Below are 12,573 nucleotides of genomic sequence, written 5' to 3'. Positions count from 1 at the left end.
CATTTCTGCCAGGCCTCCAGTACTTTCCAGGAGAATCTGGGCCCAGAAAAGACAGAGAGCGAGAGCGCGCCCGCGCGGGGGCGCGCGCGTGTGAAGGAGGGAGGAGGAACAAGAGAGGGACGACGACGGCGCCGCCCACAGCTGTGGCGCAGCAGGAATTTGCGCTTCGGCGTGGCCTCAGGGGAGGGGAGGGGGGGGAGAGAGTGGCAGGGTCCCCGGGGGCAGAGGAGGGGTCTCGCTGACCCGGCTGACTCTTGGCCGCCGTGAGACGCAACGAGGGCGGCGGCGGCGGCAGCAGGAGGTCGACGTGAGGGTGATGCCGGTGTTTATTTTTACCCGAGCGCCTCATCCTTCCTGGCTGCCTGTGAGGAGGGGCGGCGGCGGCGGCGGCCCCCGTGGTCGCTCTCTGGCCCGGCCCCTGCGGCCTTCCTCGGGCTGCTGTGAGCGCCACAGCAGCCTATAAAGAGCCGAGGATGCAGCTCTACAGCACCATCGTCACGCATTACCCGGCGTCGTCGGCAGCAGCAGCAGCCGCAGCAGCAGCGGGAGGAGGAGGAGGAGGCGGTAGCAGCAGCAGCACAGCGGCGAACGGGCCGGGCGTCGTCTTCAAAGTCTCCCCATCCCCGGAGCCTGTGGGACAAAGCCCGGTGGGAGTCGAGAGCGACGCGGGAGGTGGCGGCGGAGGCGGCGGCGGGACTCCAAGCGCAGTGGCATCGGGAACCTCCAACGCCATGCCGGCCTTTTCCTGCTTGGAGTTGCTGCCCCCGGCCGGGCCCGCGCCCAGGAAGCCGCAGCAGCCGTTGCCGGTGCAGTGCTACGGCCCCGGCGCGCAGATGATCCGCCGCAGGCCGTTGGAAAGAGTCGTGCCCATCCGGTTGGTGTCGCGCCCGGAGCCCTTCTGCGCCACCGCGGAGGAGCTGGCCTCGTCTCCGGCGCCGCCGTGGCTGCTGCTGGAGAACGGCGAGGGAGGCGGCGAGGCCGCCGCCACGGGCCAGGCGGGCTTGGAGCCGGAGCCCAGCAACCGCGGCCTCCGCTTCAGCGAGCATTGCCAGGCCTTGCAAGCGGCGGCCGCGGCGTACCCGGGCGTCGTGGCCGCCGCGCTTGAGGCGCCCCCGCCGCCGGCCGTTGGCGGCTTGGAACGCTCCGGGTGCCGCCGGGAGGTCGGCTTGGAGGGCGCCGCCGAGGAGGAAGGGAGCTTCGGCCAGGTTCGCCCGACGGAGCGCAACGAAAAGCTGGCGCTGTACCTGGCCGAGGTGGAAAAGCAGGACAAGTACTTGCGGCACAAGGGCCGCTTCCGCTTCCACATCGTCCCGGACGGCAACTGCTTGTACCGCGCCGTTTGCAAGGCCGTCAACGGGGACCAGCGGTTGCACGGCGAGCTCCGGGAGCAGACGGTGCACTACATCGCCGACCACCTGGATCACTTCAGCCCCCTCATCGAGGGCGACGTGGGCGAATTCTTGATCAACGCCGCCCAGGACGGGGCCTGGGCCGGTTACCCGGAGCTGCTGGCCATGGGACAAATGCTGGACGTCAACATCCACCTCACCACCGGAGGCAGGCCCGAGAGCCCCACCGTCTCCACCATGACCCACTACCTAGGCCCCGAGGACCCCAGCCGGCGCAGCATCTGGCTGAGTTGGCTCAGCAACGGGCATTACGATGCTGTCCTCGACTGCCAGTGCCCCAATCCGGAGTATGAGGAGTGGTGCAGGCAGACTCAGGTGCAGCGCAGGCGGGACGAGGAGTTAGCCAAGTCCATGGCTGTCTCTTTGTCCAAGATGTACATTGAGCAGAATGCCTGCTCCTGAGATGGACCACCGCCCCATCCTTTGCTGGTCGTCTTGGTGCCTTAATCGTTCTCCAGCCAGCAGTTTGTGCCCTAAACTGAGCAAGAACTTGAGGAGAACAAATCTAGACTGAGATATCTTATGTATATACTATCAGATTCCTGGCTATTTACTTTTATTTTGTATATGTTTGTTTCTTCTTTTCCGATACACTTTGTTCTGTAAGGGATTCTGTTCCCTTATTTTTTTCTTTTGTTGGCACAGTTTTGAAAAACAAAACTAAAATATTTTATCTTATTGTGGCTAATACAGCTTTTGGCCTAACAGTTCCTTTCTGCTGGGATTTGAAACTTCCATCCCATCCTTATATCATATGAAAGGGGAGGGTGGAAAGGTGTTGTAGCCCACTGTTTTTTTTTCTGTCTTAGAAGAGATCAAATAATTTCTTGCTGCTTTGAGTTTAACATTTAACTAATTTTAAAATGTGCAGTTAAGTATAAGCTGGCAACATTCAAGGTTAATTGTTTTTTTTAAAAAGGACAGTTGAAAATGGCTTTTTCAAGAATGGTACAGAGAACAATTATTGACTCAACTGTTTTCTAGAGTAAGGGGGCTTTTAATTTAATTGCCTAGTAGGTGCCATTTTCTTTCTTTCCGGTATTCATTTACAAGCAACACAAATCTGGTTTAGAATATCAAGGAGATGAAGAAATGTTTTCTTAAGAATGGCCTCGATTTGTGGTTCTTGTTCTTTTTATTGATATACATGCCTCCGGCTTGCCTTCTGATGGTGCACCACTAGGTCTGTTTTATCACATTTTATTCTTTAGAGGTTTTCTAATGGCTAATAATGGGCGTACTCTGGTATTATGTAAAAATGTATTTATACCAAGTTTGTATGGTTTGCTGGGTCAAACATTCAAGGTTGAAACCACCCATATTAATTTCCAGTTAAATCAAAATGACTAGAAATATTTATTAAGTAATGAAGTTTGTACTTTTTTATTTTGTGACTTCTGAATTTATACTGTATTTGTATAATAGGAATATTCTTAGCTATCCTGGAATAAATGTATAGTTTTGCTTGAATTTACATGAGAGAATAGTGTTTTTTAAATCATGGGGAGGGGTGGTGGTGTTATCTTTTAATAGCATCCTAAAGTTGGGGTTATTACCTCTGTTTTTAATTAAGATCCTGATAGGCTAGTTCCTGGAGAAGATGGGCAGGAGGTTTCTGAATCAAGACAGTGTAATAAGAAAGAGTGAGGTGGAGAATGAGTGATGGGTGAGAAAGCTGTGTTTTTCTAATTTGTGAGACAATCTAGTTCTGCTGTCAAGCTTCTATAATACAGAGGTTGGTAAGAAGGGCAAAACCAGAATAAGTTGCTAATTTGAAATTTGAAGTGTCACGGTTCAAGCTTGTTTGGGAGACAATAACTGCATAAATATATAAAGTAGGTGGCAGATTAGTGTACTGCAGCAAAAAATTTTAATAAAATAAAATAAACAATCCCCAAAACCCAAAAGAATCCTGTGGAGCAAGGGGATAGACTTCATACTGGATGCCATTCACAAAATCTAGTTAGCCTTTGAGGTGTCACAGCATTCCTTGTTTTTAGCTGAAGTACGTAGTCATTCTGGTCAGTAGAATACTATTGAGAGAGTATTGCTCCCTAGGTCTGAGCTGATAGCAACATTTCTATTCTGTTTTACTAATCTGTCGTAACTACATTCTAAGCTTATGTCATCACTATTCCCTTCAGTGAATTTCGTTTTTCGTTTCATTTTGTCCTGCTGTCTTGCATCAACAGTGATCGGGCTGACCTGTTTGGTACTAAGAAAACTGAAATTAGAGCCTGTGTTACAGTATTAATTGAAGTGCAGTACTTCATTATATGTAATTGGCTGGTAAGCAACACTTAAAACTGGACACAGTAGGAGCTGTACTAAACCCACCACTGCTGATACAGGGCAGAAAGAGGAAGCATATATACAAAACTAGCAGTTGGCTGGATAGCTTAGTGAGTTAGGCATCTGGCTGTGGAACCAGAGGTGTGTATTTAATTTCCCCACTGTGTATTCCAGAAGAGCCAGGTAATGTGGCCTTGGGCAAGCTGAACAGTTGCTGGATGCCCCCAGCAGGATGGAATGATGAACCACTTCTGAGTACTCTACCTAGAAACCCTTGAAAAGGGTTGCCTTAAGTTAGTATTGATTTGATAGCACACAGTTATTGTTATATATACAAAACTCAGGCTCCATGTAGTCTGGCATTGTTTGACCAACCAAAATTCTGGGATGCAGGAAATGTTCATGACATCTTGTTGCTTCACATATTTCCTTTATTCCATTTGAAGATGAAATAAAATTTAAAATCTCTGTAGGAATAGCTAGTTAATTACAGTCTTCTCCTCACCCCCGTGAATTTAACACTTCCTATAAAACTATGTGTTAGTGGCAGTTGGCATTTTATATTTAACTATTTAATTTGATTGAATTGCACACAGAAGTACTACTTGGCTGACCTGAAGCTGTTCATCTGAAGTATTAATCATTTTTGTCTATACTGTACTGTCGTCACATGGTACCAGAAGTTTGAAAGGAATTGTATGGCTCTATAATAAATCCCAAAAAAATCTGTTTGCCAAAAAGGTGCAGTTTCACACATTAATATTTAGTAAAGAATAGCAAGTTTGAAACTTTTTGTGCAAAATGTAGTTGATTATTTAGACTGTTTTAGAGGCCATCATGTTAAAAGAGGATGTCCCTTCTCTTCTTTGCTGAGGGGAAGGCCGGTTCTGAGAGGAGACCCGCTGTGACGTGCATCATCCAATAACAGCATGCTTTTGGGGGAATATATTTGTTTTATTTGTTTTTAAGAATGCACTGGTTCTTAACCTTGGGTTACTCAGGAGTTTTGGACTGCAACTCCCAGAAGCCTTCACCACCAGCTGTCCTGACTGAGGTTTCTGGGAGTTGCAGTTCAAAAGCATCTGAGTAACAAAGGTTAAGAACCACTGGTTTAATGCACGGGTTTAATTGATAAAAATTGCAGAACTAATTGACCATTACTTGATGAGAAAATAGAACAGTCCTTATCACACATGTGTTTATTGGCTGGCCCGATTCTTTCTTATATATAAAATTGCCTAATCTCTTACTGTCAAAGCCTCCTGCCTCTCCCATTGACTGAGATTTACTCCCATGTAAATATGTATAGGACTGTAGCAGAATATATTTTATACCACATGGAGTGGGTGTCAGGTCAGGGCTTTGACCTCTGATGTGTCCCTAAGAACGTTATAGACTTCTATGGAAAACTCAGAAGCCTGTGTTCATCACAGCTGCCATTTATCCTAATAGTTAATTGCAAAATGAAACCAAACAATAATTGACAATTGTATCAAAATTCATCTGAGTATCCAGGTGTAATTCTTTTCATTGTTGCAATAACTCCAGACAGCATCAGCTTGTTTAATCATATAAGTTTTATTTCTACATTGCTTCTATGTCCCATATGCACAGAATACTTCAGAGTTGTTGTGAAAACACAAAAGTTGAAATTATGAAGAAAACTATAGGTGCAAATGCTTAAACAGAAATCCATCCCAAACACAGGAGCATATTTTGAAGAGTAAAAAAAGGTTTCAATTACATTCTAAAATGCAAGAGTTCATAGTCTAAAAAACAACATCAGAACAGCAAAAGGCAGAGAATACGTCTTCAAAACACCAAAATTTTTAAAACTAAAAATATACTATATATATAAAAATAACTTCATTGGCTTCTAAGCATATGTATTAACAACACATACGCGCACACAAATTCTAAATGCTATTATCACTTAGCTGAGCCAGCCTTTCGCCAATTTGCATCTATAGAAGAAAATCTGTGAGGACTATTGTTGCAATCCAGTGTTTGTAGCGTAAGCATTGAGCTGCCTTGGAATGATGGGTTAAATTCCTAAATGCCTTTATGTCTGTGTCTCTTGTCTTCCTATATTTACAATTCTTTCAGTTTACACCTTCCCCTATCTGTAAATAATCTATTTCTGCAGAGGCCTGCAGATCCAGGGGTCTTATCTCCAAGAGAAAAAAAAATTAATGGGAGTCTTAATTGTTGCATCTATTGGAACTCCAAAAGTTTATGGCTTAGAATCTGGCAAGCTGCCACAATGCTGATAACATAATTGTTCTGCTGAAAATTTTTACAGAGTTTGGGTAGGTAGCATAAAAGATATGAAAATTCAGAATCATGGAAGGCTAGAATATTTTAATTATTGACAGTGGAAACCATAAGACCTGCAAACACCACCTCTATATTTATAAACTGTAACATAAACAGTTCACCTGTCAGGATGTTATTGTTCAATGACCTTGCTTCCCTAGAGAGCTGACTAATTGTTTCAGAACAACTATAGTAAACTTGTTCAAGCCTCCTTTTTAAAAGCACTTTCATTTTCAGGGCTAATTTTTTCATATCTCTCTTAATTGTTTTTAAAACTAGAGATGGGGGTATTTGTATACGAATATGAATACCCCTGCACAGCTGGACGTAACTCATGCATCCGCTGCCACCGCTGGCTCTGCTCTCCTAATCGCTCCATAGCTCACAGTCAATTACCCATTCCTGGCAGAAGGAAGGAAGACAAGTCTTTCTGCCAAGCTGATGAGTGGATAGCCGACCGCAAGCTCCAGAGTGATTGGAAGGGAGCGTGGAGCCAGAGGCAGCAGTGGATGCGTGAGTGGATGGTCATAATTAACAAATTGCAGCTTCTAAGTCAGATATGACTTACAGTATATTAAAAGTAGGTGAAGATATTTGCCACCTTCTGTAATTGCAAATGCTTGCTCTGAAAACTTTCCGGCTCATCTCCATCAATGAAAATAAGTGTTGGAAGTTCCAAGTAACCTGTTCTAGCTTGTTTGGGGAACTTGATTTGAAAATCCCTTAGAGCTTTTCTGGTGAATCAAGTTAGAGTCCAAAATGCTTAAGCATCTTAGCATTTATACATTTGTATTGTATCTTCTTTGATGCCATATAGCATTTCCCCCCTTTGTAGAGCTAAACCAGAGATTACTATTTGGGTTGTGATACATATTTCTAATTGTCTGAAGTAGCGAAGTGATAGTAATGAAGTTTGTGTGTTGACACTTTCCCCCCATGGTGCAGTCCTGATGGCACACATCTCCCACCCCCCAAGATTGTAGAGGGCTGCATTGAGTTGGATTTATTCATAGGAAATTGTGCATAAACTTGCAGACTGAGACTAATCTCACGGCAGAAATTTTGTTGCTCAGTTACTGTAATCATAATATGAAAATTGCAGAGCTGGAAAAGAACCTATGGATCATCGAGTCTAGCCCTTGTCAAGGAGGCACAGTGGGGTATCGAACTCCCAGCTTCTGGCTCCGCAGCCAAATACCTAAACCACTGAGCTAAAATGAACCTTGGCAGCTAGTCAGTTTGCCACAGCAAGTTACACAAACTATACATGAACATCAGTAGGATTCTGACCCACAAGTGTAAGCGTTTTCGCAAGCTAAGAAGTAGTGATTTGAGAAGTAAAGCTCACAGAACCTAACATGCAGATTCCCAGAATTTGTTTTACCTTCTTTTACTTTTAAATACTGTATGTAAAATGCATAATTTTAGAAGCAAATTGCTGTAAGTTATAGTCCTGTTGGCGTTATCTGTTGAGTACCAAGTTGCACAACTCCACAGATAATACCTATAAATGTTTCTTAACTTCACTTCTAAAAGTTACGCCTTTTGAGTAACACTGCAAAAGGGTTTTGACCCATGTTTGCTTACTTGGGAGTAAATCTCACTGAAATCAATGGGATGAACTGCTGGATACCTCAGTGCTTTAGGTATGGTTGGGAGTTCAGTTCCCCACTGTGCCTCCTTGACGGGCTGGACTCGATCCATAGGGTCCCTTCCAGCTCTTCAATTCTAAGATGATGATGATGATGATTAATGAAAGATGGATAAGCAAATCCTTCTGGTTGTAGAAGAAAACATGGTATGGAGTGAGTTTCATAGAATTCTAGTGATAATTGTAATTCACAGTTACAGAAGAAGCTAACTTGTTCTTTATAGGTTTATACAAGTTGTTGTGGATCACAAGTGTGACATCAGCTGGTTCATCTGAATTAAATTCTGTAAAGTACTGGGAAGTCACATAATACAAAGGTGGAGTCTATTTTTTTAAAAAAATAGCATAAAAGTGGCTGATGGTGATGCCTCTGCCAGAGCAATTATGAAATGAAGTGTTCTGTTGTGAAGGTAAGAAATGTCAAGTCTGCTTATCTGTAGAAATCCATGAATATCCCAGCTAAAAATATGGGGACCCCATCCTGTGTATCATGGGCTAATGTTATAGAGAAATAGCAGCCAGGCGAGATCTGTAGTTAAACCGAGTAGCTCTGGACTAAGCTTTCTTGTCCAGTTTGTCTGTAGGAGCAGAAGACAATAGTAAAATAATAAATTGTGATAATGAAATATAATTTCAGCTAAGTGCAAAGCTTGACAATAGAACTGCTATGTGAAACTTTTGTGGAGGTGCGCAAACCATTGGTATGTCCGCTAAAAACTACAAGAATCTACCCCTGCTTCAAATAGGTTTGATTGAACACAGACATTTATGTAACAGCTTGGAAAAGTACCTATGCTGGCTAGAAAATTCTGGGGACTGTTCTTTCCGATACCTCCTCCACGTTAACCTTTTAAAGTTCTGAATTATGCAGAATTTTACTGATTACTGTATACTTGACAAGTCTCTACTGAGCTGATGGTCAAACAAGCACTGGAAGAGAAGTCCAAGTTCCACTGTTTGGGTTCTGTTTGTGTTGCTGTTCTTACAATGAAAGTAACTTAATCCTGAGATTGCTTTGTTATCAATATTTGAGAATGTAGAATATGATAAGATGACTAAATAATGGATAATCAATTTATTAACAGTGGCTAGATTGATAATAGCTAGGCAATGGAAATTAAAATCTGAATTTCAAATTGAAGATTGGTACAGTATAAGGAAATATGGAATATAGCTATAAATGATAAATTGTAGTTTAAAGGTTAAGAAAGGAGAGTTTAAAAATAATTTTTATGAAATATGGGGCAGATTTTTGGAATATGTGTTAATAAGAGGAAAAGGGAAAGCTCCAAATCAAGAATCAATGCAGTTCTGGAGAAGAGGACAATAGAAGAAGAAGCAGAAGAAGAAGAATACAGGTGGAGGAAGAAGATTACAGCAAGAGGTCCCGTTTATGGTGGTGGGAAACACAGTTAAATTGTATTTTAGTTTATGTGTTATATGTTTATGTGTATGTTATAATTATAGAAAATAAAATATATTTTTAAAAACAATGAAAGTAACTTCTTTGTGCTGCACTGAAACACAAGTGCAAATTGACAACATACCTAAATTGTCGAGACATTGGATCGAAGGACCAGGGTGGAAGATACAGCTAGCTTGTTTGTGAGATTTCACAAACAAGCTATAAGGAGCACTTGGCTTTTTTCTTTTCTCTTGGAAAATTAAATATTATTGACTCAAAATATTCCCTCCGGCTACAGGAAAGTTTGGGTATAATCTTTACTGGCTGGCTAGTGACTGGCTTCTGCGTCACAGGTTACAGGCATAATAGCAATTAGAGATGCGCATGAATGTCAGTTCGGAGGTTCGTGCCACAGAGCACCCCAGATGCTGTGCGCTCCCTTCTCCTGCCTCCCCTGCCAATGACCCACTCACCAGTCAGAATGCACTCCTCTACGCCCCCTCTTCAGCTGTTCAACTCATCCCCAGCAGGAGCACTGGTTTGCGTGTCGTGTCTCCTTGTCTGAGTGGGTGATTAGCCAAGGAGGTGGAACTGGGAGGCCAGTGCTCCTGCTGGAGACTGTCTGAACAGCCGAAAAGGAGGACGAGAGGAGCAGGCACTGGCTGGTAAGTGCGGGAATCCAGCCAGGGAGGTGGGGGAAGGGAACCCTTGGCACATATACGAACCAGCATGAACCTCCAAACCAAGATTTGTGCCCTCCTCCAACAGTAACCAAATGTCTCAATACATGTCTGTTTCCTGTCAAAAGAGGCAGTGTCTCCCTGATCGTGTCAACACAGCCATGCCTTTCAGTCACTTCCCTCTTGAGCAGCTTTGTCCGCGGATCGTTTGTGGCACCAAATGGGACAATTTCAGGCAGCCTGGCTGTATCTTTCCTGTGGTGCCATGGCATCTGGCATACAGGGGGCAGAATACACGTGAAGGGAAGATAGCTCAGTGGCACTGAGCTATGTTCAGTGGAATGGAATTGCAAATTCCATTCCTGGCACCCTGTAGTCAAAGAGATAAGAAGTGACAGGGAAGAACACCGGTTGAGAGGTCCTGAGTTTGAGAGAAGTCGTTCTAGGACAAGAGAACCCCAGTCTTTCCTGACAAGTTGTGTGAAGCTGGCAGTGTTATGGTAAGGATGGTGATCCAGTTTGGCTTTCTTAATAGGGAATTCAGTGGGATCAATATACATGAAACATTTATTCCTAAAGTATGAAGTAATCTGTGTAATAGGGATGTAGGCTAGCTGAGGCTACACATTGCCCCTCCCCCCATAAGCTGGGTACTTAATTTACTGATCTTGAAAGGATGCAAGGTTGAGCCAACTTCAAGCCAGAAATCTGAGCCCATCAGGATTGAACTCAGGTCATGAGCCAAGTAACACAAGTTATAAGTAACAGAGTCACCTGCCACGAGAGTATAATGAAGTTATATTTCAATAATAATGTGACAAGTGGGAGTAAAATCACTTCATTGGTGCAATAAGTACTGTTTTCTAGTTACTATCTTAGAAATCATGTATAAATGTAATTATAGCTGTTCCTGTTTTGTTGTTAACACCTGTACAGGGTTATCATGTTAGTAGCAAGGGGACATTATTTGTAATTAAAAAGTTCATCCTTCCGTCCCAGGGTTCCCAGGGCTTGCATGAAATGAGGCTGATTATGCACAAATCAGACAAGCCAGGGAACAAAGATATAAACGTTTTAATTACCAGAAATCTCCCCCTGCTGGGGGCATCCTATCATCAGTATTGTTTATTTTATTTATTTATATGCCACCTTTCTCCCAGTAGGGGACCCAAGGTGGCTCACAACAACTAAAAACATCACCCTTGCACAGGCATCACTTGCACAACAGAATGTTCATCTACCAGTCATTTTATAGGCCAACAAAATCACTTTTCCCATCTCTGATCCATTCACACGATAGGTATGTATTGTTTTCTTGGCCCTTGTCCTGATGAGGACCATTGAAAATGTTGTTTTCTTTTTAAAAGCAAGTCTTAAGCGCTGAGATAATAAACAAAATTTGTTGCTGCTCTTGATTTAAAAGTACTATATAGCTGTCTCTTGAAAAGAAGCTTGTTTCTTTCTTTTCTTTTACTGCCTTCCTGGTGAAAGGCTTTTCTCTTTGGAAAATCATAAAACAGGATTTAAAAAATATCACATAGAACTGTCTTATCAAAGTGGAAAGAGTGTCATTTTCTTTTCTTAATCTGGGTGATGAAAAGAAGACCAAGTTTCAAAGAGAAAAGTGTCCTTCAGGCTAAACTCTTTGACTTCTTCCTTGTTTATGTCAATGGTTCTGCCAGTAGACCTAATGAACAAGATTTCTTTGGGCCTCATTGTGTATGTGTGAATCTACTGTCATCATTTCTCCAATTCTTTACTTTGAATGTAATTTTGTACATGGTGATAGTGGTTTTGTGAAGCATGTTTAATTTTTCCATCTCGGGTATGGAAATGCTTTGCATTGGGTTTGAGCTAGACTCTAATGGCTGCTCTGATCTTGGAGGTCTAATGTTCCTGAGGACCTTCAACACGAAAAACTCTTATGATCAAGCAAGCCTGGAAAATTACTTTTAATTTAGTTATAATGGTAACGTTGTTTTCTTCTCTGTCTCCAAGAGTAGCTGAAATTTCTTCAGTTACTTTTTCTAAAATAACTTTTCTTTATTTGTTTGTACCAGCATGTTGCACATTTTGAAATTAATGGATGTTGTTGGGTCATTTTGCTCACCAGCAGCTTTGCAGTCCAATGCTTCTGAAAGTGAAGGATTGACCGGTTGTATGCTGTTTCCTAGGGGAGGCCCAAAATACAATGTTTTCCACTCTTCGGGAAGGCTATAAGACACAGGTCTGTGGTGCAAAACACCCCCTCTTCCCACCCACCTTACCATCATCTCAACACCTACCACAGAGTATAGTGCAGTATCAGACCTGTGTGGAATTCCTCTTTCACTGTTTGGTGTGGCCATACCTGTATAACTCTAAAAGCAGTGTGAAAGCTGCAGTTATGCCACAAAATTAGTGATCTTGCACCTCTGTAAGTTTCCATAGAAAAGTAAGTCAGTTAAACTTTTGTTATTGGGGAAAAAGAATTACTTGCAATTTACAGCTAGCTTCTTTCTGTCTCTGAAAGAGACAAAGATCTGGGTACTTGAGGGTTTTTTTGTTCTACATACAAAACACATCTCCAAGCAGCAGTCCTGGAAGAAAGACAATTGTTCTGTGCACAGTTTTAATCCATATTGATAAGCTCATCAATTCAAGCCTCACACAATGCTCTGTGACCTATTTTCCAGGCGTCTCCTAAAAGGTTAGCAAATTCATTATCATCAAATCTAGGAATAAAACATGCAGCTTCCTTAATGATGGTGACTGGGGGTGGGGGAGGAATACACTATGGGGACTAGCTGTCCTGTTCAGTAGATGGTGAAAAGAGACATT

The 12,573-nt window shown here is 43.0% G+C and overlaps 1 protein-coding gene across 1 annotated transcript; it reads left to right on the top strand.

Annotated features, from left to right (window-relative positions):
* Positions 1-31: 31 nt before the first annotated feature.
* On the top strand, positions 32-2,879 carry OTUD1 (OTU deubiquitinase 1). Its single transcript, XM_073003055.2, has one exon. It carries the CDS (start codon positions 474-476, stop codon positions 1,809-1,811), a length of 1,338 nt encoding a protein of 445 aa, XP_072859156.2. The 5' UTR covers positions 32-473; the 3' UTR covers positions 1,812-2,879.
* The last annotated feature ends 9,694 nt before the right edge of the window (positions 2,880-12,573 follow it).

This window comes from Pogona vitticeps, chromosome 6 (assembly GCF_051106095.1).
Source record: "Pogona vitticeps strain Pit_001003342236 chromosome 6, PviZW2.1, whole genome shotgun sequence".
Taxonomy (NCBI): Eukaryota; Metazoa; Chordata; class Lepidosauria; order Squamata; family Agamidae; genus Pogona; species Pogona vitticeps.
The sequence above is the reverse complement of the archived record's forward strand: the minus strand, read 5'-3'. Positions and strand labels throughout refer to the sequence as shown.

Excerpts from the sequence above, each read along its gene's own strand:
- OTUD1 (XM_073003055.2), top strand. The coding sequence starts at position 474 with ATGCAGCTCTACAGCACCATCGTCACGCATTACCCGGCGTCGTCGGCA.